The sequence below is a fragment of the Phacochoerus africanus genome, chromosome 2 (assembly GCF_016906955.1).
Source record: "Phacochoerus africanus isolate WHEZ1 chromosome 2, ROS_Pafr_v1, whole genome shotgun sequence".
In the NCBI taxonomy this organism is placed as follows: domain Eukaryota; kingdom Metazoa; phylum Chordata; class Mammalia; order Artiodactyla; family Suidae; genus Phacochoerus; species Phacochoerus africanus.
Window position 1 is genome coordinate 272,520,729 of NC_062545.1, and position 26,368 is coordinate 272,547,096.

Here is a 26,368-nt window from a genome sequence, read left to right on the forward strand (position 1 = left end):
TCCCATCATGGCTCAGTGGTTAACGAATCCGACTAGGAACAATGAGGAAGCAGGTTCGATCCCTGGCCTTGCTCAGTGGGTTAAGGATCCGGTGTTGCTGTGAGCTGTAGTGTAGGTCACAGACATGGCTCAAATCTGGTATTGCTGTGGCTGTGGTGTAGGTTGGCAGCTGCAGCTCCAATTCGACCCTTAGCCTGGGAACTTCCGTATGCTGTGGGTGCGGCCCTAAAAAAGAATTTTGTATCCAAGGCCCAAAAGTTTGTTACCGAAGATGATGAATGCTGACATGCGGTTGATGTTGAGAAGCAGGTGGAAGTGGAGGAAAAAACAGGACTTATTTATCAAGTATTGGAACTCCAACATGCACTGGAAGATCTATCTGCAAGAGTAGAGGAGGTTAAGGAAGAAAATCCGAAGCTAAGAAATCAGAAAACCAAGTTCTTGGATAAGATATAGAAAAACCTCATTGTACAACTATAAATGTAATAAAATTCATTGAGTCATTAAAAATATATATAGAAAACCTCATGTCAGCTTCTAGTGTTTTTCAAACTGCCAGAAAATGCAAAAGAAAATAAGAGATTGATACCCCTTATGCCTTATGGAATTGCTGCTGGTATTTTTGCTTTAAAACTTGATAGATTCCGGAGTTCCCGTCGTGGCGCAGTGGTTAATGAATCCGACTAGGAACCATGAGGTTGCGGGTTCCGTCCCTGCCCTTGCTCAGTGGGTTAAGGATCCGGCGTTGCCGTGAGCTGTGGTGTAGGTTGCAGACACGGCTCGGATCCCGCGTTGCTGTGGCTCTGGCCTAGGCTGGCGGCCACAGCTCCGATTAGACCCCTAGCCTGGGAACCTCCATATGCCGCAGGAGTGGCCCAAGAAATAGCAAAAAGACAAAAAAAAAAAAAAACGATAGATTCCTTAGAGTTCCCTTCGTGGCTCAGCAGTTAACGAACCCGACTAGGATCCATGAAAATGCGGGTTCCATCTCTGGCTTTGCTCCATGGGTTAAGGAGCCAGCGTTGCCGTGAGCTGTGGTGTAGGTTGCAGATGTGGCTCAGATCTGGCGTGGCTGTGGCTGTGGCTGTGGTGAAAGCCGGTGGCTACAGCTCCAATTCAACCCCTAGCCTGGGAAATTGCACATGCTGCAGGTGCGGCCCTAAAAAGTGAAAAATAAAATAAAACTTAATAGTTCCAAAAATGATAGTACTTTTGATTGTGGCCTCACTGAGTATTTATGAAGGCAGTGTCAGATCTAGGCAAAATTAGGAGCCTAACAGAAGACGTCCATGTGTTTGTGTATCATGCTAGCCTCTGAAAATGTGCAAATGTAGAGACTTTAGAAATGCCTACATTGGAGTTCCCGTCGTGGCTCAGTGGTTAATGAATCCAACTAGGAACCATGAGGTTGTGGGTTCGATCCCTGGCCTTGCTCAGTGGGTTAAGGATCCGGCATTGCCGGGAGCTGTGGTGTAAGTCGCAGACAAGGCTCGGATCCCGAGTTGCTGTGGCTCTGGTGCTGGCTGGCAGCTACAGCTCCGATTTGACCCCTAGCCTGGGAACCTCCATATGCCTCGGGAGCAGCCCAAGAAATGGCAAAAAAGACAAAAAAAAAAAAGAAATGACAACATTTATGAAAATTGAAAGTGAATGCTTTACCAAATTGGCTTTGATTTATAGCTTTCACATTGTTATTTATTGGAGACATAGTTACAGATACCAAGAAAATAACCACCCTCTTGTGAACACGTGACCAAAATCGTGTGCCCACAGCTTTACACACCCTGTCCGCCTGCGTGGACCTCTTCTCCGTTTGCTTCCTTCTCATTTTCCTACCCCGAAGGAAAAAACTGCTTTCACATTTGTGAAAAGTAATTTCCATAGTTAATCATCCAGGAGAGTAACCTGAAATCTCCTTTTTTTTTTTTTTTTCACTGTTTTTCTTTTTTCTTTTTAGGGCCACACGTGTGGCATATGGTTGTTCCCAGACCAAGGGGTGGAGTAGGAGCTACAGTTGTCAGCCTATACCATAGCTCACGGCAATGCTGGATCCCTCACCCACTGAGGGAGTTAGGCCAGGGGTCAAACTTTCATCCTCATGGATACTAGTCAGATTTTTTTCTGCTGAGCCATGTCAGGAACTCCTGGTTTCTCTTTAATCAATTGAAAACAGAGGCTGTAAAAATGTAGGTTTTTCTTGGAAACTGAATTGTAATATTGTGAAGATTGGTTGTTAAAAGCTTTTTTTTTTTTTTTTTTTGTGTGTGTGTGTGTGGCATCCACAAAAAAAGTCCCAGGTGAGAGATTTAATCCAAGCCACAGCTGCCACCTGTGCCACAACTGTGGCAATGCAGGATCCTTAACCTGCTGTGCTACAGTGGGAACTCCAATTTAAAGCTTCCTTTGGGAGTTCCTGTCGTGGCGCAGTGGTTAACGAATCCGACTAGGAACCATGAGGTTGCGGGTTCCGTCCCTGCCCTTGCTCAGTGGGTGAGCTGTGGTGTAGGTTGCAGATGCGGCTCGGATCCCGCGTTGCTGTGGCTCTGGTGTAGGCCAGTGACTACAGCTCCAATTCGACCGCTCGCCTGGGAACCTCCATATGCCGCGGGAGCGGCCCAAGAAATGTCAAAAAGACAAAAAAATAAAATAAAATAAAGCTTCCTTTGAGGGGTTCCCATTGTGGTGCAGCGGAAACGAATCTGACTAGCAACCATGAGGTTACAGGTTCGACCCCTGGCCTCACTCAGTGGGTTGAGGATCCAGCGTTGCCGTAAGCTGTGGTGTAGTTCACAGGGCTTGGATCCCGAGCTGCTGTGGCTGTGGTGTAGGCTGGCAGCAACAGCTCCGATTGGACCTCTAGCCTGGGAACCTCCATATGCTGCAGGTGCAGCCCTAAAAAGACAAAAAAAAAAAAAAAAAAGCTTCTTTTGAGAAATTCCATGGTGGTCTAGGGCTTAGGACTTGGCTCTTTCGCCTCTATGGCCTGGGTTCAATCCCTAGTCTGGAAACTGAGATGCCACATCAAGCCATTGCATGCTGCAGCAAAAATAAACAAACAAAACTTTTGTGAAAAATAACTCACTTGGTATCTAGAAAGATGAGCTCTGGGTGTGTGTGTGCATGCATGCACACGTGTTTGAAACAAATTTTTTTTGGTCTTTTTTTTTTGCCTTTCCTAGGGCCGCTTCCGCGGCAAATGGAGATTCCCAGACTAGGGGTCCAGTCGGAGCCATAGCCACCTGCCTACACCAGAGCCACAGCAACGCGGGATCCGAGCCATGTCTGCAACCTACACCACAGCTCACAGCAATGCCGGATCCTCAACCCACTGAGCAAGGCCAGGGGTTGAACCCTCAACGTCATGGTTCCCAGTCAGATTCATTAAACACTGCGCCACAACAGAAACTCCTGAAACAGAAATTTTTGAGAAAATACAGATATCCAATAGGAAAGTGCTTGGTAAGTACTTATAACGAACTCCAAATGTTTTTACTCAAGATTTGTGTTATTCCTGGCACAGACCAGATTTGGGGGGGAATATATAAGAAAATGGGTTAACTTTGGCTAATTTTATGTAAACCACAACTAGAAGAGAATAAAGTTTGGTCTCAGGTTAATTTGTAGCACCCAGCAGATCAACATTACAAACTCCCTTAAGATTGTGTTAGTATCAGGAGTTCCCATCGCGGCACAGCGGAGGTGAATCTGACTAGGAACCATGAGGTTGCGGGTTCGATCCCTGGCCTCGCTCAATGGGTTAAGGATCTGGCGTTGCTGTGAGCCGTGGGGCAGGTCGCAGACATGGCTCGGATCTGGCGTTGCTGAGCTGTGGTGTAGGCTGACAGCTGTGGCTCCGATTAGACCCCTATCCTGGGACATGAGTGCGGCCCTAAAAGGCCATGTGGCTAGGGCTGTGGTGTAGGCCAGCAGCTGTAGCTCTAATTTAGACCCCTAGCCTGGGGACTTCCATATGCCATGGGTGTGTCCATAAAAAGCAAGAAATTTAAAAAAATTAAAACATAAATTTAGGCTAATCATGGAATAATCTTATGTTTGTGTTGATCGATATGAGTTGACGACATTGCTCATATGACCATATGATAGTCATACTGCAAATATTTTGCATCCCTTTGTGACCTAACTCAAATGTTTAGAATTATGTTACAGGTATATTTTGCTGTTTAATAAAAAGCTGTTTCAAAAAAAATAGTTTGGGGCATAGTGGATTAAATATCCAGTGTTGTCACTGTAGCTGCCTTGGTCGCTGCTGTGGCATGGGTTCTTCTGCATGCCAGGAAAAAAAAGTTTGGGTGATTCTGTAGGCAATGGGAAGCTATTAGAGTTTTTTGAGAAGGTTTTATATAGTTTGTGAAAGTAATCCTGTGAGTTCAGGGTGAATAGTACATCCGAGAAATAAGCGAGCTGGATTAGGAAGATGTGCTGCGGGAGGGAGGGGCTCACCTCTCTGATGTCGCCTGGAGCCCTTTTAAACAAACCAGCCTGTCATTTCCATGTTCCCTGCAGCTCTCAAGTTTCTTCTCTGATGTGGTCCCTGATCTCAGAGACAGTCATTGGTAAAGTATACATAACATAAAAATTATCAGAGTTCCCTGGTGGCTCAGCAGGTTAAGGATCAGGCATTGTCATTGCTGTGGCTCTGGTCGCTACTAGGGTGCAGGTTCTTCTACCAAAAAAAAAAAAAATAATAATACAATTTACCGTTTTAACCATCAAAATTTAAAGAAGTTCCTGGGCCATCAGGGACAAAACCTGCACCACAGCAGTGACTTGAGCCACAGCAGTGACAATGCCAGATCCTTAACCTGCTGAGCCACCAGGGAACTCCTCATTTTAACCTTTTTGTTTTGTTTTAGGGCCACAGGTGCAGCATATGTAGTTCCCAGGCTAGGGGTCTTACCAGAGCTACAGCTGCCGGCCTACACCACAGCCACAGCAAGACCAGATCTTTAACCCACTAAGCAAGGCTAGGGATCAAACCTGCAACCTCATGGTTCCTGGTTGGATTCATTTTCACTGCGCCATGATTGGAACTCTGGGAACTCCATTTTAACCTTTTTTTTTTGTCTTTTTGTGATTTCTTGGGCCGCTCCTGCGGCATATGGAGGTTCCCAGGCTAGGGGTCGAATCGGAGCTGTAGCCACCAGCCTACATCAGAGCCACAGCAACGCGGGATCCGAGCCGCGTCTGCAACCTACACCACAGCTCCCGGCAACGCCGGATCCTTAACCCACTGAGCAAGGGCAGGGACGGAACCCGCAACCTCATGGTTCCTAGTCGGATTCGTTAACCACTGCGCCACGATGGGATCTCCTTAACCATTTTTAAGTATACAGTTCTGTAGCATCGAGTACTCTCACATTTTTGTGTTAACCATCAATACCGTCCATCTCCAGAACGTTCTCATCTTGCAAAACTGCACCTCTGACCCATAAAATACTAGCTCCCCATCTTCCCTTCCCTGCAGGCCCTGGCAACTCCTGCTCTACTCTCTGTCTCTAGGAATTTGACTCTTCTAGGGTTCTCTGGAATCATATGGTATTTGTCGTTTTGTGTCTGGTTTATTCCACTTATTGGAATAACTTCAGGGTTCTTCCAGTTACTCTTCTAAAGATCTGTGCTATGCCCTGCCAGCGCTGACACTGCAGAAACTCATCTGGGAAAGGGACAGTCCACTTGCCAGTGTGACTTCCCAGTCTGCTCCCTTCGATGGGCAGAAAAATAGCCGTGCTTGCCTGTTGACTTTGTGTGTGTGTGTGTGTGTGTGTGTGTGTGTGTGTGTGTGTGTGTGTTTTAGGGAAAGAGAGAGATGTTCTCCCAGAGAACAAGGCCGAGTCACTTTCCATGGCTGGAGTATCTGAAGATCGTTACAGTTTGGGTGTTTCCCAATGTTTGACCTCTCGAGTGACATGAAGAGGTACTGGGACTACCGAAATGCCTAAGTTGAGGGGACATATCAAAACTTCAGGCGTTCTTGGAGGTCCCGTCATGGCTCAGTGGTGAACGAGCCCGACTTGTATCCATGAGGATGTGGGTTTGATCCCTGGCCTCGCTCAGTAGGTTAAGGATCTGGCGTTGCTGTGAGCTGTGGTGTAGGTCGCAGATGCGGCTCGGATCCCAAGTTGCTGTGGCTCTGGTGGAGGCCGGCGGCTACCGCTCCAATTAGACCCCTAGGCTGGGAACTTCCATATGTTGCAGCTGTGGCCCTAAAAATCAAAAAACAAAACAAAACAAAACAAAACAACTTCAGGAGTTCCTGGTGTGGTTCAGCAGTAACAAATCCAACTAGGATCCATGAGGACCTGGGTTCGATCCCTGGCCTTGCTCAGTGGGTTAAGGATCCGATGTTGCCATGAGCTGTGGTGTAGGTCACAGACATGGCTTGGATGCCGTATTGCTGTGGTGTAGGCTGGCAGCTGCACCTCTAATTCAACCCCTAGCCTGGAAACTTCCATATGCTGCAGGTGCGGCTCTCAAAAGACAAAGAAACAAACAAACCCCCAAAAAACAAAACAAAACAAAAACTTTAGAGGAGTTTCCACTGTGGTGCAACAGGAGCCGTGTCTCTGGGGCATTCAGAAGCAGGTCAATCCCTGGCCTGGCACAGTGGGTTAAGGCAAAGGAGCTTAGAATTCAGTCTCATCACTACCCTCCCTGCTACGTGACCGAGAATCTGGGGTGGATTAATTGCAGAGCTGCTACGCTGTCCTGTCCTTTTTTGTCTTTGTTCTCAATGAGTATCTCTCAGAAAACAAAGAAGCCCAGTTTCTGCTTCATCATCTCTCTCCCCACACCTCACAGAGTGGCATTTGGTGAAATTGGTGGGAGACGATGTAGGCAGACAATAGAAGTGGGAAGAACAGCTTTTTCCGTGTCTCATATCCAGTGCCAAGTGAAGAGTGGGTGGATGTGTGGGCGGTGGAAAGGATTGGAGATAACTGGTTTGGGGCCATGTCTCGGATGAGGCAAAAGAAGAACAAATAAGATTTTAGTTTCTGTACCAGTACAGAAGCTCTCTCCAAGGCTGCAAATCTGTTTTGCCTCCAGTAAAAGCAGCAAAACCCCCATTTGACTAGGAGGCCAAAGTGATTCAAAAGAAAGCTTTTTCAGAGAAAAATCTTCCTTTTTTTACAGCTTCTGCCCAGGGACCTTGAGACCCTTCCCACACGCACGGTCTATGGCAGTGCCCGGGCCAGGGATTGAATCAGAACCGCAGCCGCAACCTAGGCCACAGCTGTGACAAGGTCAGATCCTCAATGTCCTTTGCTAGGGCAGAAGGTCTTTGGACCTTTTGGAGAGCTGTTATTGTGTTGGCCATTTTGTACCCAGATCTGAATAGCTGCTTAAACCTTTTGCTGCTCCCCACTGGAGAAGAGGCTGTGGACGCCATCAGCTGCCTCCAAAAATGCACAGGCCGGGGGAGGAGGTACCAGGTCTGTTTTCTCTACACGGAACATTGCAGGAAATGCCTCTCAGCTCCTACGTGTTTCCTCCAGATTCTTGAAAGCTGCTTCTGGGGTGTGGCCACTCCTTTTCTTTTCTCTGCACACCCATGGAGTGAGGGAAGAGGGGAGTCTTTCCTCATTATCAGGGCTCCAGCCTGGGCAGCTGAGAAGCCAGATTGCAGATCCCAGGCCCAGGGAACAAGGCAAACTGCAGAGGGCCAAGAAGCTCAGGGCTGGGCCCCCAGTTCTGGTGCAGTGTCCATGGCCTTCATAGCTATTTAAGGGGTGGCGGCGGTGGTGGCGGCGGCGGCGGCGGTGGCAGGGGAGGGGGTGGGGTGCCTGGTAACCAGGAGGCTGAGGCCGTCCTGAGCTGCAGAGCTCCTGGTCTGCCTGACTGCACAGGAATGATCTGGGTGTTACTCTCAATGGCTGTGGCCCAGCTGTCACCAGAGTGGGGGTGGGGAAAAGGCTTCCTAAATACTGGAGGGCTTCTAGCTACAGAGCCAGGCCCTTAAACTGCTAAGACTGTAAGGAACAGAAATTCCAGAAATCTTATTTCCTTTTCTTGGCACCTCAGCATCCACCATCACAATGCCTCCCCTTTCCTATGACAAGGCAGTATAGCACAGGGTTTAAAGAGAAGGTTCTGGCTGTCTAGATTGAAATCCTAGCTTTTCTTCTGGCTACCTGCCTGACCTAGGACAGGGAAATAAGCTTTGACATCAGTATCCTCTTTTGAAAAAATGGGGAAAGAACACTATCTCATAAAATTATTGCAGAGATTTTTAAAAAATTTAATACATGACATGCTTAGCAGAGTGCCTGGTACATAAGGAAAGTTCAATTCATTGTGGCAAAAAGAATCTTAATGTCTCATTTACAAAATACGACTAATGCATCCTGTTCCACTGGCGACTTGTCAGAAAGCTTTTGATGTAAGAGCCTAAGAAATTGTTAACTCTTCAAATCTCAGAAAGACAGACATAAACGCCAAATTTTTGATGATCGTATTTGGCATCTCTTACTACCTCCTCAAACCCGAAGCCTCAAGTCATCTTCGGTTTCTTCCTTTAGTTTATTATTTTTTGCTTTTTTAGGGCCACACCCGCGGCCTGTGAAGGTCCCAGGCTAGGTCGAATTGGAGCTACAGCTGCTGCGGCTATGCCACAGCAACGCCGGATGCGATCTGCCTCTGCGACCTACACCACAGCTCACAGCAATGCAGGATCCTTAACCCACCCAGCGAGGCTAGGGATCGAACCCTCATCCTCATGGACACTAGGCGGGTTCGTTATCGCTGAGCCACGATGGTAACTTCCCATCCTCTCTTTCTTGACCCCCCAACCCCCAACCCCCAACCCCCAACCGAGAAGGCAGATTTGGGTCCCCGCACCAGCCTTCTCCTAGGGAAAGGGCGCAAGAGGAAGAGAAGCAAACGGGTGACCTCACCCTTTGTGACTGGCCGTTTTTCCGGCTGGGGCGCGAAGCATCCCCGGCCAGACTGCAGCAATGGCCCTGCCCCGCCTTTCGCTGCAGTCCTGGAAGGGCTCCCAGGGGCGGAGGGGTGGGTGGGGTGCAGAAGATTCTCTGCAGGGCGGGGAGGGGCAGGATTGGAGGATGCTGGCTGCGGGGAGGGCGGTGCGGCTGGAGCATCTCAGCCCTCCTGGGCGGAGGTAGCAACACCACTGCACCATCAACCCCCACCCCTGGCGCGCGCACTCCTTTCCCCTCCTCCCGCGGCGCTCGCTGGACTCGGCTCTTCCCCCGCATTGCCTCTTCGGCTTCTTCCGGGAGCGCTCGACCCTTTCCGCCTGACGATCGGGCGGCGAGTCGGCGGGAGCTCCGCCCCCTTTGCTCCGCCGGAGCTCGACTCCGCCCCTCGCGCCGCGCCGGGGCCCTTCCCCCGCGCTCGCGCCCGCTCGCCGCCGGAACGCGCGCGGCCGCCTATAAAAGAGGCGGGGCGCGCGCGTCACCGCCACTACCCGCTGCGGAGCGAACGGCGAGGAGCGGAGGCCGCAGAGCCCCGTCGGTTCCCCCAGCACCCCCGGCCCGACGCACCCACTGCCCTCACCCCCAGGAGCCGGTGAGAGGAGGAGCGGGCGAGCCAGGGCGGGAGCGGGGCCCGAGGGCGGTCGACCCCTGGGTCGGGAGCCGGGCAGCCCCTGGGGCGGGGCCGCGCCAGCGCGCGGACAGGTGAGCCCGGGCTGCCTCGCCGCTCCCTCGGTGGGGCGGGGAGCCGGGCGAACCGGCCGCGACCGGCTTGTGGTGCGTGGGCTGCGGAGGAGCCGCGGGGCCGAGCCTGGGCGCCGGCCGCAGGAATGTCATTGACTGGGCGGAGGGGGCGGCGGGGCCGCCAGGTCCCTCCCGTACCCCCCCTCCCCCAGCCGGCTTCGGCCCCGCCCTGCCCCATCCGGCTGCGGCAGGTGGGGCGGGGGCTTCCTGGTCCGCTGCGTTTCTCCATTCTTCTCCCCGAGGGGCGCTTCCCCCGCCGCCCCCAACCCTCGCTCCTCGGTGGGGAGCGATTTGTGCAGCTCCTTTCTCCAGAGCCGACCGGCAGTGCCGGCCCAGCCCTTGAGGGAGGAAGAGCGGAAGATGAAGGGCTCTTTGACCTTAATTTCATCCAATGTAGCGATCTTGGCCTTTTCTAGATGCCGAAAAGTCCGAGATTGGCCATCTCATTTTCGTCCCTTGTAACAAACATATCTTTCCTCCCCAGCTGTGATTTGCTTGTAAATAACTGGTAGATGCGGCGCTTGCTTTGTAGGAGACCTAAATCAAATAACTTAATAGCTTAGAGGGTTTTTTGTTTGTTTTACCCTGAGACCGGGTCTTTCGAGTCGAGGACAGAATATTTGTCAGAAATTCTACAGCCAGCCGGTGTTTAATGATAGAGCAGCCTTTTGTTTGAAAGCTATTCCTGCGAATTTGGTTAGATGATTCCCAAAGAAAATTGCTTTTCATTTAAAAGTCTTCTTTGGGAAAAAAAAATTCTCTTCGATGAACTGGGATAAAATGTATTTTAAACAAAGGGCTTGTTAAGGGTTGAATATATTTTAAATTAAAAGCTAGACTAGCCCAGAAGGCTGAGTTGAGGTGATTACTTCCATGGCTGCAACACCTTGTCATGTCTTTTATATAATAGATCCTAGACTGTGACTCTTTGTTCTGTCTTCATCCTGATATTTTAGAAAATCTTAACCACCATGGCTGTTAGGGAAGGAGAGAAGAAAGAGCATATGAAATATTTTCATAATGTGTTGAGAAATTGCGTCGTCATAGCAATTGGACTTAACTAAAGCAGAATGTATCAAAGATGGAAGGGTGGGGGTGTCTTGCAGCCAGGAAACAGAAAATCTGAAGAACAGTGGGAACACTCAGCTGTATGAAGCCATGAGCCAAGATTCCAGCTCCTCAAACTCCTCCTGTATTTTCCCTTTTGTTTGCAGCTGATGTCGGGTTTGGAAAGGTCACATTGAAGGCCAAGTTTAAAAAATGTGCTACAGGAAAATAAAAATGTGCTGTGTGCAGGAAATTAACAGTAAGCCTTTTTTAGTAACTAGGCCAGCCTCACTCAAAGGGACCCTCAAAGTGTGTTAGCTGTTATCCAGGGACCTAGATGGAGAGCCGAGCCTCGAGACTCGGTAGGAGGATTGGTCCCTGCTGGACAGATGCGAGGGAGGCCTGTGGTGAACCATCAGCTTGGTAACATTCTCAGATGTGTTTTTGATCTTTGGCAGTGTGTGCGTAGTAATCTAATAATTAGAGAAATCTGATATGTCATAGGCTCACCCTATAAGCTTGTCTAGCAATCCGATGAACAGGTTAGGTGGGGAGCGCTGCTGTTTAAGTATGGCCTTTGGTTCCCTGGGTTGGAATTTCCAAGAGGAAATTTTTCCTCTACCTGCCTTCATCCCTTTGGTGGGGGGGGGGGTGGATGGCGGCTGCAGATGCTGAGAAGTGGATGTCAAGAATAGCCCACAGTCCTGTCATTGCTGAACCTGCACTGAGGACAGTGGGCAGGCGGCCGGCCTTGTAATCCATCCTCCGTGGGCTATGCGAGGACTTTGCTAGCCATGCAGTGGGTCTGTTGCAGCCCATCAGCTGTGGTCCGAGGAGGTGGAAGAATGCAGCGCCCTGACGGCAAATGCTGACTCCAGGAATGCTGTGGAGGCACGCAGAGCTGATCACTTGGGGCCAGTGGACGGGAGCAGCTGGCTTCACCTCCCTTCTGCCTCTTTTGCGTATTCCTCGTGGTTGGGTTTTGAACAGGAAATGGTATTTTGTAAAGGAAATGTCCCCGTAACCCAGGCCCAAATCAGATCTTTGTAGCTTGGGTTCTTTCTCGTATCTGACAGCCTCACAAAATTATGCTGTTTTATTACTGAATGGAAGGGGCTACAGAAACCATCTGGTACCAGGAACCTCAGTTAATCTGTGGGAATGTGGGAGGTGGGGAGGCATGTTTAGTGTTAAAAAGTATTTTCGGGGAGTTCTCCTGTGGCCCAGCGGGTTTAGGATCCTGCATTGTCACTGCTGTGGCGCAGGTTCCATTCCTGGTCCGGGAACTTCCACCTGCCGCAGGCTCAGCCAGAAAAAAAAGTGCATTCACGATTATTCAGGACTGTTTGAAAAGTGGGGAAACCGAGACCCAGAAGAGGGTATGGCTTGGCCAAGGCAGCACATCTGCTGAGACCCAAGAACCTTGGTGGTTTGGCCATTTTAAATTCCTGGTGGGACTTAGAAGCTCTGTGGTGTGAGAAGAGCACTGGGGAAATGTCTACCATTAGATTTTTACCTGTCTTCCTAGATTTGTAAGGGTCCGTGCTCTTCGTTTTGAAGTGACTTTATCAGCCTGCCCTTAGAAGCTTGTTGTCTTGCTCTCCCCCCCTTTAGACGCCACCTTCCTCCGTCATGTTGTCATCGTTTCGTAAACGCAGAGTCCAGGTATTTGACCAGCATGCAGGAAATGCGTTACCTTTTCAGTTTGCCTGGCTTGCAGTGAAGACACACGCGTGTCAAAAGAGGTTGAATGATCTCAAGAGAGGGGACAGAACCCTGCCTGCATGACCTTTCTGTCAAGCACACTGATTAGGCTTTGGGGTTTTGTTTGGGTTTTTTTGATGCTGCGTGAACAAATGTCTTCGTAGATTGATTCTAAAATATCCAAAGCCTCCTGTTTTTTACCTTCTTCTCTTTAAGGCATGAATATTATTAATTTCTTATCACCCTGCTGGTATTTGCATGTGGTGTTTGCTAATTTTTTTTTTTTTTTGATTGATGGTTGCTTGGTTCTTAAGAACCAAGAGATTAAGAAACATCATCTGATATTTGAGAAAGAATAATCTGAAAATGTAGTAAAAAAATAGTATCTTTTCAGTTTGACAAAGATTGTAAATTTGAGTTTGTTTCCTGCTGACTTATGCCACAACTCTTATGTTGAAATGAGCTTGCATTTTTTTAAAATCTCACTATATATCTGTATTTATTTGTGTACAGTTTTTGAATGTTTTTCAAAAAGAAAAATGCTTAATGTCTTGATAACCCATAAGGAGAAATAATCAACTTTGCAAATTTCTACTGATAATGGGTGATAAATCCAAGGCAAGCCCTTTTATAAATCAGACTCATTATTTAAACAAGGTTTATAAAAATGGGCCCATTATAACTTTCTCCTGTGTTGAATCTCAGTAACATGTTTTGCATTTAAAATACCTCTGATCTGAATTTTACAGGTTATGAAAGGTAAGTAGCAGCAAGGTAGTGTTTGGGAGGCATTCAGAAGTAAATTTTCTCAACCTTGCTTGGTGTTTCTGGATTTTGATGCAATGCAGTATGAATCTTTTGCTCCTTAAGGCTAAATCCCTGCTCCCCTATGCAGAATCCTGCTAACAAGTTGAAGTGAATTAATCAATTTGAAGACTGATGTGCAGATCTACAATCCAGACTGGAGTGTGGTTTAAGCAGAAACATCTGGGGTTTTTCTATGGTTCAAAGTCTTAATTTATGTATTATTACTCCTCTGCCTGCCGTTAGTTCTACCACTGAAATCTGCAGCTGAATTGGTTTTGAGTTAATTCACTTCATCTGAGAACCAGTTGGTATCAAATTTTATGGGCGCTAACCAGTTCTTTGGTGGCTTGTTCGGGGGCGGGGGGGGCCCTCCTTCCATATCCGTCATGTAATTCTCCTGCTGTGGAAGTGTGAAATTTGCTGGCTTTCTCAGCCAGGGGGAAAAAGCACCTTTAGGCTCTGACTAAGCAACACAAACCAAACTGATGCATGGGTCCTCTGACTTTTTGCTCTGGGTGCTGTTTCTGAATTTTTCCATGGAGCCAAATGCTCTCTTCATCCTCTTAGTCCCCAGAATCCCTCTCCCTTCTGAACAATACGTCTGGGGTCCTGCCCGAGGTCAGACTTCATTTTGCAGTGTTCCCAACGCCCCTGTGTCCCTGTAACGGCACGTTCAGCCAGCCACCGAGAGGTCGGCGCTCCCAGCCCTTTGTTTCCAAATAGGCTGCAGGACAGTTTATGCTCTTCTGAGGTTCCATAGAGAAACCCGGATTACTGGATCCTTCCACTGTTGAGAGCTGTGTGGGGCTGTCCTAAGCTACTCACTGCAGGTGCCAGGTTTGCTGAGTTCAAAACATTTGACCTTTGATTTGAAAGTGTTTGTATCTGCAGCCTTTTCTTCTGTTTCTCAGAGTCCTTCCCACCCCTGCCTCTCCCTGCCCTCCAGAGACACGTAGGTCCCTGGCACAGTGGCCTTACAGCTGCTGCAGGTTAGGTTAAGCCTTAAAAAAAATTCCCTAAGTACCAGGCTTCAAACAGCTGTCTGTTGGCGGTCTTCAAGAAGACAAAGGTAATGATTAATGGCTCGGAGGTTAACGAACCTGATTAGTATCCATGAAGATGCAGGTTCAATCCCAGGATTAAGGATCCAGCGTTGTTCTGAGCTGTGGTGTAGGTGGAAGACTCAGCTTGAATCCTGAGTTGCTGTGGCTGTGGTGTAGGCTGGCAGCCGTAGCTCTGATTTGACCCCAGCCTGGGAACCTCCATGTGCTGCGGGTGCGGCCCTAAAAAGACAAAAAAAAAAATCAATGGCCACCTGCTTTTGTAGGAGTCATTCCACCTGATAATATGTATAAGCGTGTGTTAGATGTGGGGAGTGATTCTTGGCCATTGACTTGCGATGAAACTAGAACTTTCTAGCCAAGATTCCTATCTTTAGACACCCCCCTTTCTTTGCAGAGATCTAGCAGTCCTGTAAGAATGCTGACAAGTTCTTTTTATTTATTACAATAGAGGACATAGTTGTAATTCCTGTTTTATGCCCTGGGTTCAGTTCACTTCACTTGCTGAATGATGCAGCTAACATTTTGACCGCTGCATTGCAGCATTTATAAAGAGCCAGTCTTCCCTAATAACATTTGCCACAATACGACCTTTTTCCTTCAGTTTCCTCAAGTGGGAAGCTATCCTTGAACAGAGAATACATTCAGCCTTTCTCCACAAACGGAGGTTTGATTGACAAAATCAGGGTTAACCCACTGCTTTGAGATAAGCAGTCAGTCCGTTGATTGTAGCCCTGGAATTTGGCTCCTTTGCGGCTTTTAGGCCGTTGGCGCACTAGCTAGATGGGCTGCTGTGGTTGGAGGTTGGGTTTTTTTATGGCGCATTTCCCAACGTCTTCCTTTGTAGCTCTCAAGAGGTGTTAATCCCATTAAGGCTGGGAACAGCCTGGAACATTCTCGTTGGAGTCTTATCGGTCAGCTGCATATTTCTGGCCTGGGGTGGAGTTCTTGTCTGTGTGCCGCCACCTCGGAACGGGTTGCACACTGGCAGCGTCCAGAACATTCCGCTGCCTCCCAGAGCTTTGGGGGAGAGGTTGTAGCACGTTGGGTGGCAGCAGGTCTTTGGCGATGTGAAATCTTTTCCTGTGTTTAAGGTGGTCTGTGGAAGTGACCCTTTGAGGAGCAAAAAGAAACTGGAAGTGTAGAGAGAGGGGAGGGGGAGCTGCTATGACCTGTGGTCACGCAAATGAACACCCTGAGCGCCCACAGCCGCGGAGAGCGCTGATGACTTTCAGATGCCAGGCTCCCCAGAGACAGCCGGTTGTGACTTGGCAGAGCTCCCACCTACTGACGTCAGCTGATCTCCTGCAGGAAAGAAAAGTCCATTATTGCCTGACCAAAGCACTTGGTATAGAATTGACTCGTCCTACTTCACTGGGGTGACAAAGAGGGCCTTTTAGGTTGGTTAATTTCAGCAGGGCCTCGCTGGACTGTCTCCCTGGATTGGTAGGTTCCGATCCGCAAGCTGAACCCAAGCAGGGGGGCTTGCTCAAGTGGAACTTTTGCAGTATTATGTTGGAAGTTCTTTTTTCATCCTAAAGGGCTGCTCCCAAATGCAATCCTTTAGAGAGTTCTCTCCAGCCGAAGGAAGCACAGTGAGTCCCGTGACACGGGGAGGTAGGACACCATGGACATTAAAGACTGGGGCATCTGACAGAAACCCTTGTACGTGGAGCTGTTGTTACATGTTGATACATGTGATGCATTCCTTGGAAACTGTAAATTTTATAAGGAAGCAAATTAGGTGCATAATTTGCTGCTGTTTTTCCATGTTAACTGTTTCCAGAGAGATGAAAACAAAAGGAGCATATCAGTTATTCTTAACTCTAATTGTTTATTAACTTTAAGAAGACTCAATCTTGGAGTTCCCGTTGTGGCGCAGTGGTTAACGAATCCGACTAGGAACCGTGAGGTTGCGGGTTCGGTCCCTGCCCTTGCTCAGTGGGTTAAGGATCCGGCGTTGCCGTGAGCTGTGGTGTAGGTTGCAGACGCGGCTCGGATCCCGCACTGCTGTGGCTCTGGCGTAGGCCAGTGGCTACAGCTCCGATTAGACCCCTAGCCTGGGAACCTCCATATGCCGCGGGAGCGGCCCAAAGAAATAGCAAAAAGACAAAAAAAAAAGAAGACTCAATCTTAAAAAATTAAGGCAGTTCCTGCTGGCTTAGTGGGTTAAGGCTCTGGTGTTATTGCTGCTGTGGGGTGAGTTTGATCCCTGGCCCGAGAACTTCTGCATGCCTTGGGTAAAGCCAAAAAACAATTTTTTTTAATAATTTAGTTCTGAAAAAAATGATTCATATATTCTCCTCTCCCCCCTTTTTCCCCTCCAAAGTGGGGCTGGGCTGGAAAAGATAAGAGGTAGTAAAAGAAATTAATAAATGAACAGCCTTTTTTAGGGCCACTGTACCTGCGGCCTCTGGAAGTTCTAGGCTAGGGGTCGAATCGGAGCTGTAGTCGCCAGTTTACGCCACAGCCATAGCAATGCGGAATCTGAGCCACATCTGTAACCTACACCACAGCTCCGGCAACACCAGATCCTTAACCTGCTGAGTGAGGCCAGGGATCAAACCGACATCCTCATGGATACTAGTCGGGTTTGTTTCTGCTGCGCCACAACAGGAAATACTTTTCTTTCTTTTTTTTATGGCCACACCTGCAACATACGAAAGTTCCTGGACCAGGAATTGAATCGGAGCCACAGCTGTGACCTGAGCTTCAAGCAGCGGGAGCATTGGATCCTTTAACCCACTGTGTCAGGCCAGGGATCGAACCTGGGTCCCTACAGTGACCTGAGCCACAGTCAGATTCTTAACCCACTGCACCACAGCAGGAACTCCTGAACAGCCTTTAGTAAAGACCGCGTGAGCTCCCATCATGTTAAGAGTCACTGGCTCTAGGAGTTCCGTCGTGGCGCAGTGGTTAATGAATCCGACCAGGAACCATGAGGTTGCGGGTTCGATCCCTGCCCTTGCTCAGTGGGTTAACAGTCTGGCATTGTGAGCTGTGGTGTGGGTTGCAGACACGGCTTGGATCCCACGTTGCGTGGCTCTGGTTTAGGCCAGTGGCTACAGCTCCGATTCGACCCCTAGTCTGGGAACCTCCATATGCCGCGGGAGCGGTCCAAAGAAATAGCAAAAAGACAAAAAAAAAGGAAAAAAAAAGGTCACTGGTTCTAGCATGCTGGTCTGGGAACCAGAGCATCCAGGTCACTTAGCTGCATGTCTTGCTTAATAGATGACCTTTTGACTCTTGACTACTTAATGAAGTGCCAGTAGTCTGTTTCCAAATTCAGTGCGACTGACCTCTAAATACATGACAAGTTCTGTGGTCAGAGAGCAAAAGTAAGGTAAGATCTTTTTTTTTACAGTTCCTTAGGAACTCTGAATTCCCTAAAGAATTTATAAAAATCCAGGAAGGAGTTCCCTTATGGCACCTGGCATTGTCAGTGCTGTGGTGTGGGCTTGATCCCTGGCCCAAGAACTTCCATGTGCCACAGGTGCAGCAAAAAGAAAAAGTGACGCGGCGGTGCTCTCGGAGGGCCACGGAGGGGGTGAGGGCTTCGGATTCAGGACTCGAGAGAGGACAAGGCGGCTGCTTTAGACTCTGAGGGGTTTGAGTGGGTGTATCGTTGAGTTGGGAGTTGGGAGGGGATGTTTCTGCCAGAGGGAACTTTCTGGTCTGGGAAGTGGACCTGCCTAGGGCCTGTAGCTTGTGGTTGGTGAGGAAGTTTGATGAGATAGACCTGGAGCAGATAAGGCGGGGGAATGAGTGAACCACGTCTACGTTCTAGGAAGCGTGGCCGGAGATGGTAGCGATGCTTGTCCAGATCCTATCAGAAGCCAGCCTGCTCCCAACGAGGCTGATAAACCAAACCGCCCTGTTCGGCGCAGACCTTCAATTTGTCAAGATTACTCTCTGTTTTTTGTTTTAAGGACTCTCTTGAAGCTCATTTTAAGAACAGGAAGTATTTTTTCAGACACAGCTGTCTAACCATGCAAAACTCTGCTTCTTGAATTTGATTTGCCTGAGGTCCCACCCTGCCAGCGTGAGAGGAGTGGCTACAATGCCGCCTGGGCCCAGGGTCCGTCATTCAGGTGTGGTCATGAGGTTGACACCTCATGTAGCTTCAGTCAGCACATTCTTGTCACAGATCTAGTTGTTACCTGGACAGAGTCCCAGTTAGACAACATGGCAGATGAAACTTGGGTGGATGACTGAGGGCTCTCCACCCTTTGCACGTGAGCCAGGGTTGCATCTGCTCGGTCATTTATGCAACAAACATTTGTTAAAGGCCTCTGACTGCTAGAAATCAGGGTGCAACAATAAAGGCTACAGTGTGTTCAGTCTCATTATGCTGTAGGAAGTATATGCACGTGCTTTGTAAATCTGCGGCAAAGTTAGAGTCTGAGAAGGAGAGGAGTTCCCTCTGTGGTGCAGTGGGTTAAGGATCCAGCATCGCAGGTGTGACTCTCATTCAACGCCTGGACCGGGAACTTCCATATGCCACCGGTGTGGCCGTTAAAAAAAAAAAAAGAAAAAAAAAGTCTAGGAAGTGGGGAGGAAAGGAGAGCTAAGTCCAATCCAACGTGGTAAAGGCAGCAGCGCAGCCTGCTCGCTTCAGGGGGTATTGAGCTGTGGACAGGAGTTATCCAGAGACAAAGAAGGACATTCTAGCCAGAGGGAGCCTGAGTGAGTAGCTTGGGGTCACAAAGGAGAATCATGTGTTTGGGAGGAATCAGTGTTTCTGTGTGCTGGGAAGGTAAGGGGCATGGGTGAGACCAGAGGGTCCAGCTCAAGAGGGAGAGTGTATCCTCTCTCAGGAGGGAGCCATGGAAGGTCTTAGAACATGAGAATGACGTGCAAAGGATGTGGTTCTCTTTATAGTCAAACAAATAAATCGAACTTTGTGGGAGAAGAATAATAACAAGATAACTGGTTGGAGTTCCCGCTGTGGCACAGTGATCTCTGCAGTGCTGGGATGCGGGCTGGATCTCCGGCCTGGCACAGTGGGTAATCCGGTACAGTGGGTTAAAGATCTGGTGTTGCTAAAGCTGCAGCATAGGTCACAGACTGAGGCTCAGATCTGATCCCTGGCCTGGGAATTCCACATGCCGAGGGGTGGCCAAAAACCCAAACAACCAACTGGTGAATTTTGAAGGAACAGGGACCCTGCTGTGAGCACTCCTGGTCTCTTCCCTAGAGAGGTAGGCTCTCCCTAGAGAGAGTGTCCTCGGAGTTGATTCGGTGCAGACAGTGCTTTCCTTGACACCTCTTAGAGCTGCTTTAATCTCTGAAGAGCTGGAAACTGCCCAGATCTCCGCAGAGGCGGTTACCTCACAGCTGGATTGGGGAGGGGAAAGTGGGGGCACACAGGGACCTCCGTGCTTGATCCTTAGCCTGCTTATCCTGGCCCATTAGCTGGGCCAGGCAGACAAGGTCACAGGAAGAGCTCTCAGATGTTAGCCAGGCAGCTCAGTTTTTGTATCTTGTATGAATTATGGAGAAGCAGCTTATCAGGTCTCCTTTTTCACCAAGTCACAGACTCTACTCTGTAGAATGTAATTTTAAAGTTAGAAGGGTCTTGGGATCATCTCATTCTCACCTGGCCCTTTCAAGTCATTCTAGGAAACCGAGGCTCAGAGAGGGAAGGGGGCTGGTCCAAGATCGCATGCAACTGGCGCATTTAGATGCTCTCTGCCATTGGTTAGTCTGTATCAGTTTCTCCCGTGGGACCGTCCTAGGTTAGAGGATAAAATGGCTTACTCCTCGTAAGGGCAGGTAGCATATTCTGGGTTTTTCCCATAAATAGGTCAGATTTTCTTTTTGACATTGAAATTTGGTGAACCTGTCCAGAAATGTGAGATTTTAAAGTTGGGGTAGGGAGGTACCACTCACGCAGTTAGCCTGCATTTGTAGTTAACTTGAGCAGGTAAGAGGAAAGGAGGAGGAACCTTTCAGCACACTTTTTTTTTCCCCCTAAGATACACCGTGAGGGCGTTCTCTTGTAGCTCAGCCAGTTAAGGATCTGATGTTGTCACTGCAGCAGCTTGGGTCACTGCTGTGGTGTGGGTTCAGTCCCTGGTGTGGGAGCGTCTACATGCTGTTGATGCAGCCAAGAAAAAAAAAAAAACACCGTGATTTTCCTTCACTTTTGTGCATTCAGATGAAGCAAAGCCTGTTCGTTGCCCAGTATCTCTGGCAGCCTGAAGAAACTTGTAGGATTGGCTTTTCGGGGTAACTGAGACGTCAGCTACGTTAGGTAAATTCTTTCGGTTCTTGACGTCAAAGACTCCGTTACTGGGAGTTCCCTGGTGGCCTAATGGCTACGGATCCAGCATCATCACTGCTGTGGCTCCGGCCTCTGCTTTGGAAAGAGTTCAGTCTCTGGCCTGGGAATTTTTGCATGCCATAGACATGGCCAAAAAAATAAAAAAAGACTTGGTTATTTTATAATCATTTCCTTTTCTTCATTGACTAACAGGCCGAGATATAGAAAGGTAAAAAAGCTGAATTAAGAGTAAATAATTTCCAGAGTTCCCGTTGTGGTACAGTGGAAAGGAATCTGACTAGGAACCATGAGGTTGTGGGTTCAGTCCCTGGCCTCTCTCAGTGGGTTAAGGATCTGGCATTGTTGTGAGCTTTGGTGTATGTTACAGACGTGACTCGGATCCCACGTTGCTGTGGCTGTGGTGTAGGCCGGTGGCTTAGCTCCGATTCAGCCCCTAGCCTGGGAACCTCCGTATGTCGTGGATGTGGCTCTGAAAAGAAAAAAAAAAAAAGAGAGAGAAAATAATTTCTGGAGTTCCCATTGTGGCTCAGCGCTAACAAATCCAACTAGTGTCCATGAGGACTCAGGTTCATTCCCTGGCCTCACTCAGTGGGTTAAGGGATCTGGCGTGGCTGTGGATGTGGCTGTGGTGTAGGCTGGCAGCTGGAGCTCCAGTTCAACCCCTAGCCTAGGAACTTCCATACGCCAAGGGTATGGTCCTAAAAAGACTGAAAAGTAAATGCTTTCTAATCTCCATACCATGAAGTGCACAGACCAGTGACCAGTCACAGACCAGTATAAACCATTGTTCCCGCCGTCATGTTTTTCACATGTTGCCGTGTTGGTGAGGCCTCCTCTGAGGGATCCTGGGGGCAGGCGTTGCAGGCGGTGGGGTAGCCACCTCTTACCAAGGGGCGAGATCTGGGCTTCACTGTCAGTTCCTGAGGGGAGGCCACCTTCTTCATTTGTCTGCTCAAGCTCTCTGGTAATTTTCTTTCTTTCCTTTCTAGAGGCTTAATTCCACCCAATCTGTTTTGGTAACTTGTGCTTATCTCAGGGCTTTCTGTCTTTTTAGAAAATGGACCCAAGTGGGGTCAAAGTGCTGGAGACAGCAGAGGACATCCAGGAGCGGCGGCAGCAGGTCCTCGACCGGTACCACCGCTTCAAGGAGCTCTCGACCCTTAGGCGCCAGAAGCTTGAAGATTCCTACCGATTCCAGTTTTTCCAGAGAGATGCCGAAGAGCTGGAGAAATGGATTCAGGAGAAACTTCAGATCGCGTCTGATGAGAATTACAAAGACCCCACCAATCTGCAGGTGCGTCTGCGGTGCCTGCCAAAACTCTAGAGCTCAAATGTTTTTGCCCAAAAGTTAGACAAAGACATTTAATGATGACCTTGAGAGACTGAGCAGCAGGAAGAATGTAGATCACACATAGGGAACGACTCCCTCACGCTTCTAAAAATCCCTCAGCGAGTGTGCATGTGGACTCCTGCAGGCTTTAACGTATCTTTCATGGATGCTTTAAGCTGGTGGTTCATAATCCACTTCCTGCAACCATCAGTGATCCTTCAGCGTTTTTCAAGAAAGGTCTGGGTTGATCTCTGAATATGTGGTTGTTTTTTTTTTTTTTTGTCTTTTTGCCATTTCTTGGGCTGCTCCCGCGGCATATGGAGGTTCCCAGGCTAGGGGTCCAATCGGAGCTGTAGCCACTGGCCTATGCCAGAGCCACAGCAACTTGGGATCTGAGCCCAGTCTGCAGCCTACACCACAGCTCAGGGCAATGCTGGATCCTTAACCCACTGAGCAAGGGCAGGGATCGAACCCGCAACCTCATGGTTCCTAGTCGGATTCGTTAACCACTGCGCCACGACGGGAACTCCTTTTTCTTTTTTTTTTTTTTTTTGTCTTTTTGCCTTTTCTAGGGCTGCACCCATGGCACATGGAGGTTCCCAGGCTAGGGGTCCAATCGGAGCCATAGCCCCCGGCCTACGCCAGAACCACAGCAACACCAGATCCGAGCTGCGTCTGCAACTTACACCACAGGTCACGACAACAACGGATCGTTAACCCACTGAGCAAGGGCAGGGATCGAACCCGCAACCTCATGGTTTCTAGTCGGATTCGCTAACCATTGAGCCACAACAGGAACTCCATGGAATATGTGTTCTTGAGAAAGGCATGCTAACCATCAGTGTGGATGCTGCTGAAAATTTATAAAGCTGATATAAGAAAAATAGAAAACCTTTCTTTTCGTTGATTTTGGTGGAGGAAAGTGGAGCTGTGGTTGTACCCATGATTCCTTTACTAGCCCAGAGTCTTCTGAGAGAGGACATGATCATGCAGCCCTAGGCACGGCCCCTGCCCAGCTTACTACATGATTAAAAAGACATGTTGGAGTTCCCATCGTGGCTCAGCAGAAACGAATCTGATGAGCATCCATGAGGATGCAGATTCGATCCGTGTCCTCACTCAGTGGGTTAAGGATCCAGTGTTGCCGTGAGCTGTGGTGTAGGTCGCAGACGTGGCTCGGATCCTGAGTTGCTGTGTCTGTGTTGTAGGCCAGCAGCTACAGCTCCGATTCGACCCCTAGGCTGGGAACCTCCGTATGCCACAGGTGTGGCCCTAAAAAGACCAAAAAAAGAAAAAAATGGTGTTGAGAAATGGAACCTGTCAAATCAAATCCGTCAAAGAGTATGGTTTCTAAAGCAAAGCTTAAAAAAGTGTCTTATCGTGTCCCAACGGGAGTGAATTAGTCAGGGGCGGACACCACGTGCCAAGAAAGCTCTCAGTGTGGTTCTGTGTTTCTAAGAGGGATTGGCTGTCCATGAAGGCTGATTTCCTGCTAGACAAGAAAATTGGGATAATTTGCAGTATCTTGCCGTCTGCAAGGTTGTGGTCCTTGGTGGCCCAGCTTCCAGAGGGCAAGTATGGGTGCAGCCACAGTATTTGAGTAATTGAGCCGGTAGGGGAGTGGGCGGGATGCTGAGTGAGGTGTCTGTAGTTAGAGGGACTGGGATCAGGAGGGGAGGAATAACGGGGGGGCTGGGAGCAGAATGGTGGGTGGTGAGGTGCATCTGTGGCTCACTTCATGGTCCACCAACAGGGCAAGCTGCAGAAGCATCAGGCCTTTGAAGCCGAAGTGCAGGCCAACTCAGGAGCCATCGTGAAGCTGGACGAGACGGGTAACCTGATGATCTCCGAAGGGCACTTTGCATCTGAAACCATCAGGGTGAGTAGAAGCAGTGCCTGCTGTGGATGGTCTTCCGCTGGTTGGCAGGAGGATAGGGACAAATGCTAGCATGTCAGATGGGGTTCCTAAAAAGATAGGTTTTTCCCGCTTTTACAAAGACTTGGCGAAGTCTCCTCATGGAGTTACCCAAATCCTGCCTTTGTAACACGATGATTCAGTACAGTCATAACAGCGTTTGTACGCTCGGTCAGGAAGTTAATGTTCTTTTTGTAGAACCAGTTAAGATGCACTTTTACTTTAAAGGAGACTGTGTATATTAAACTTGTAACATTTTCAGATGGTCACTGGATGGGAGAGCGTATTAGTGAAATGGGTGAATTTAGGGATTAGGACACAAAGATAAATAGAATGAATCACGGACACTAAGAGGAAAGTTCTCTGTCAGAAAGCTTGCTTTCTGGATCTTGGCACTTGCCCCAGGAGGTCTGGTCAGCAGGCCAGTCAAAGGTGCAGCTTCAAGGGATGACCTGGCACCTGTTGGTCAGTGACCGTGGACTGACTTTATAACTGACTTTGAAGCAGGCGTCCTCAGACTCCCGGTCTGGGTTGTTTGGGTGCCGTTCATTGGGGTTGGGGCGATCATTCTTCTTTCTCTGTTTTGTTTAACGTTTCCAGTGACGGGATATTAAGGGGAAAGCCAGCCCTTTGGGACGAGGTGTGCACGCTTAGTTTCTCCTGCCTGGTTGCCCTTCTCTGCCTTTGATTTCCTTCTTGTCTGTCTTTGTTCTCTGTCATCCAAAGTCTCCTTCCGTTGAGGCACCAGCGTCTCCAGTTCTTGGCCAGTCGAGGCAAAATCCCAGAGAGTGAGGCGAAAGCTAGGACGTTTTTTCATCCGTTGCTGTTCCCTGGTCCCCACCGCGGAGTTTCCGTTCCCCTGGATCAGGTGCAGGGGTTTCCTCAGTTCACACGCCTCTCTCTTTTGCTCTTATATGCTCTGCCGTCTTACACTGAAGACTTGCAGCAGGGCTTCAGCTTATTAATAACAAGTAAATCATCTGAGTAATGATTGTAAATAGGAAATAGAAGTAAATTCTTTTTTTTTTTTTGTCTTTTTTGCTATTTCTTGGGCCGCTCCTGCGGCATATGGAGGTTCCCAGGCTAGGGGTCGAATCGGAGCTGTGGCCGCCAGCCTACGCCAGAGCCACAGCAACGCAGGATCCGAGCCGCATCTGCAACCTACACCACAGCTCCCGGCAACGCCGGATCGTTAACCCACTGAGCAAGGGCAGGGACCGAACCCGCAACCTCATGGTTCCTAGTCGGATTCGTTAACCACTGCGCCACGACGGGAACTCCAGAAGTAAATTCTAAATGCCATGTGACCAACTGTTTAATCCTGCATTCACCCTGGTTGGGCAATATAATACGTGTCTCTGCAGTTAAATACAATTAGATATTGGCCCATTTCCATACCATTTTAAATGCGGTTTTACCGGGAACGCAGTCAGCAGAGTTAATGGGGCTGCTCTGTGCTGGTTTAACTGGGTTACTCATGGGGAACATGAGAAATAGATCCAGTGTTTGGCTTTAGTAATTAATCTGGGGGAGGGAGACCCAGAGCTCACTTCATTCAGGGGTGTCAGAAAGGCTGTTCTTCCCTGTTTAGAGATCTTACTATAAAGCAGCATTTGAAGGCTCTGTAGCTCCTAGTTGGCGAGGAGCTTTTAGTGGCTGTTTGGGTGCAAACACTTTGTTACCGCTCCACGGCACAGGAGGCTGGCTGTGGCCATAGTGTGTGGAAGGGCAGAGACGGACGCTCGGAAGTTTGAGTAACCTGCCCAGGTTCCCACAGCGAACGGGTGACAGAACCAGCCTTTCAGTCCACTCCTTCCTTTCTCTAGTCTCAGTTCACTGCTTTATTTTCCCAACCCGTATTTCCTGTCGGCTCTTCTTAAATTTTCCCCAAGTGCTGCTCTGCTGCTGCTTGCTCGGGCCCCCATTGGGAAACCCACCTGCGTCGGCCAGGGCTTCCCTCCACCCTGCCGGCCTTCAACATATGTCCTAAGGGCACCTGCCTCCCTGCCCACTCACGCACTCAGATACCAGTAGGCTTGTGACACTGGACTCTGCCGAACCCCCGTGTTGCCAAGAGGAGCCCCAGCAGGAACGGGCACGTTGTTTCAGTGCTGGAACGGGCCTTGCCCTGCTTCTTCCCCTGAGGGTGTGGAAATGAAATTTGTGAGTGACCGACCGCTGACTTTAAGGCGAGGGCTTTCCTGAGCCTTCTGTGGCCCCATTTTAATTTGAGCAAAGGGTTCTCATGCAATCCCTGCTCTTGTGCTCACAGGTCCCACGGTCATCCAGGCTGGGTAATTATCTGGCCCAGGAACTTAGCAGCTCAGTTGGGCAGGCAGGGTTAGCTTAGAGGAAGGTGGGTGGGTGTGAAGCCTGTTTGTGTCCTGGATAACCTGTCTGTCACCGGTTTAGACTTTCACACCGTACCGGACGGCGTGGCGTCCCATAGTCACCGCCACCCACATTGGCTCCCACATCCGAGTAGGTGGCGCATGACTTGCTGTTGGTTGCCTTCCCGCCCTT

General features: G+C 49.1%; 1 protein-coding gene and 1 pseudogene across 15 annotated transcripts in view; both read left to right on the forward strand.

The window, feature by feature from the left end:
- Nucleotides 1-241: 241 nt before the first annotated feature.
- LOC125120409 (short coiled-coil protein-like) lies at nucleotides 242-578 on the forward strand (annotated as a pseudogene).
- An 8,837-nt stretch (nucleotides 579-9,415) lies between these two features.
- SPTAN1 (spectrin alpha, non-erythrocytic 1) overlaps nucleotides 9,416-26,368 on the forward strand; it is a 65,170-nt gene continuing 48,217 nt past the window's right edge. For 7 of the 15 annotated variants that reach the window (XM_047768578.1, XM_047768572.1, XM_047768577.1 and 4 more), the window contains exons 1-3: nucleotides 12,360-12,407; nucleotides 21,655-21,894; nucleotides 23,684-23,809. In XM_047768578.1, coding sequence (XP_047624534.1) covers nucleotides 12,375-12,407; nucleotides 21,655-21,894; nucleotides 23,684-23,809 — 399 coding nt within the window. In that variant the 5' untranslated portion in view covers nucleotides 12,360-12,374. Of the gene's footprint in view, nucleotides 9,547-12,355; nucleotides 12,408-21,654; nucleotides 21,895-23,683; nucleotides 23,810-26,368 lie in introns of those variants that run through there. The other 8 variants (XM_047768573.1, XM_047768579.1, XM_047768583.1 and 5 more) reach the window with 2 other exon arrangements.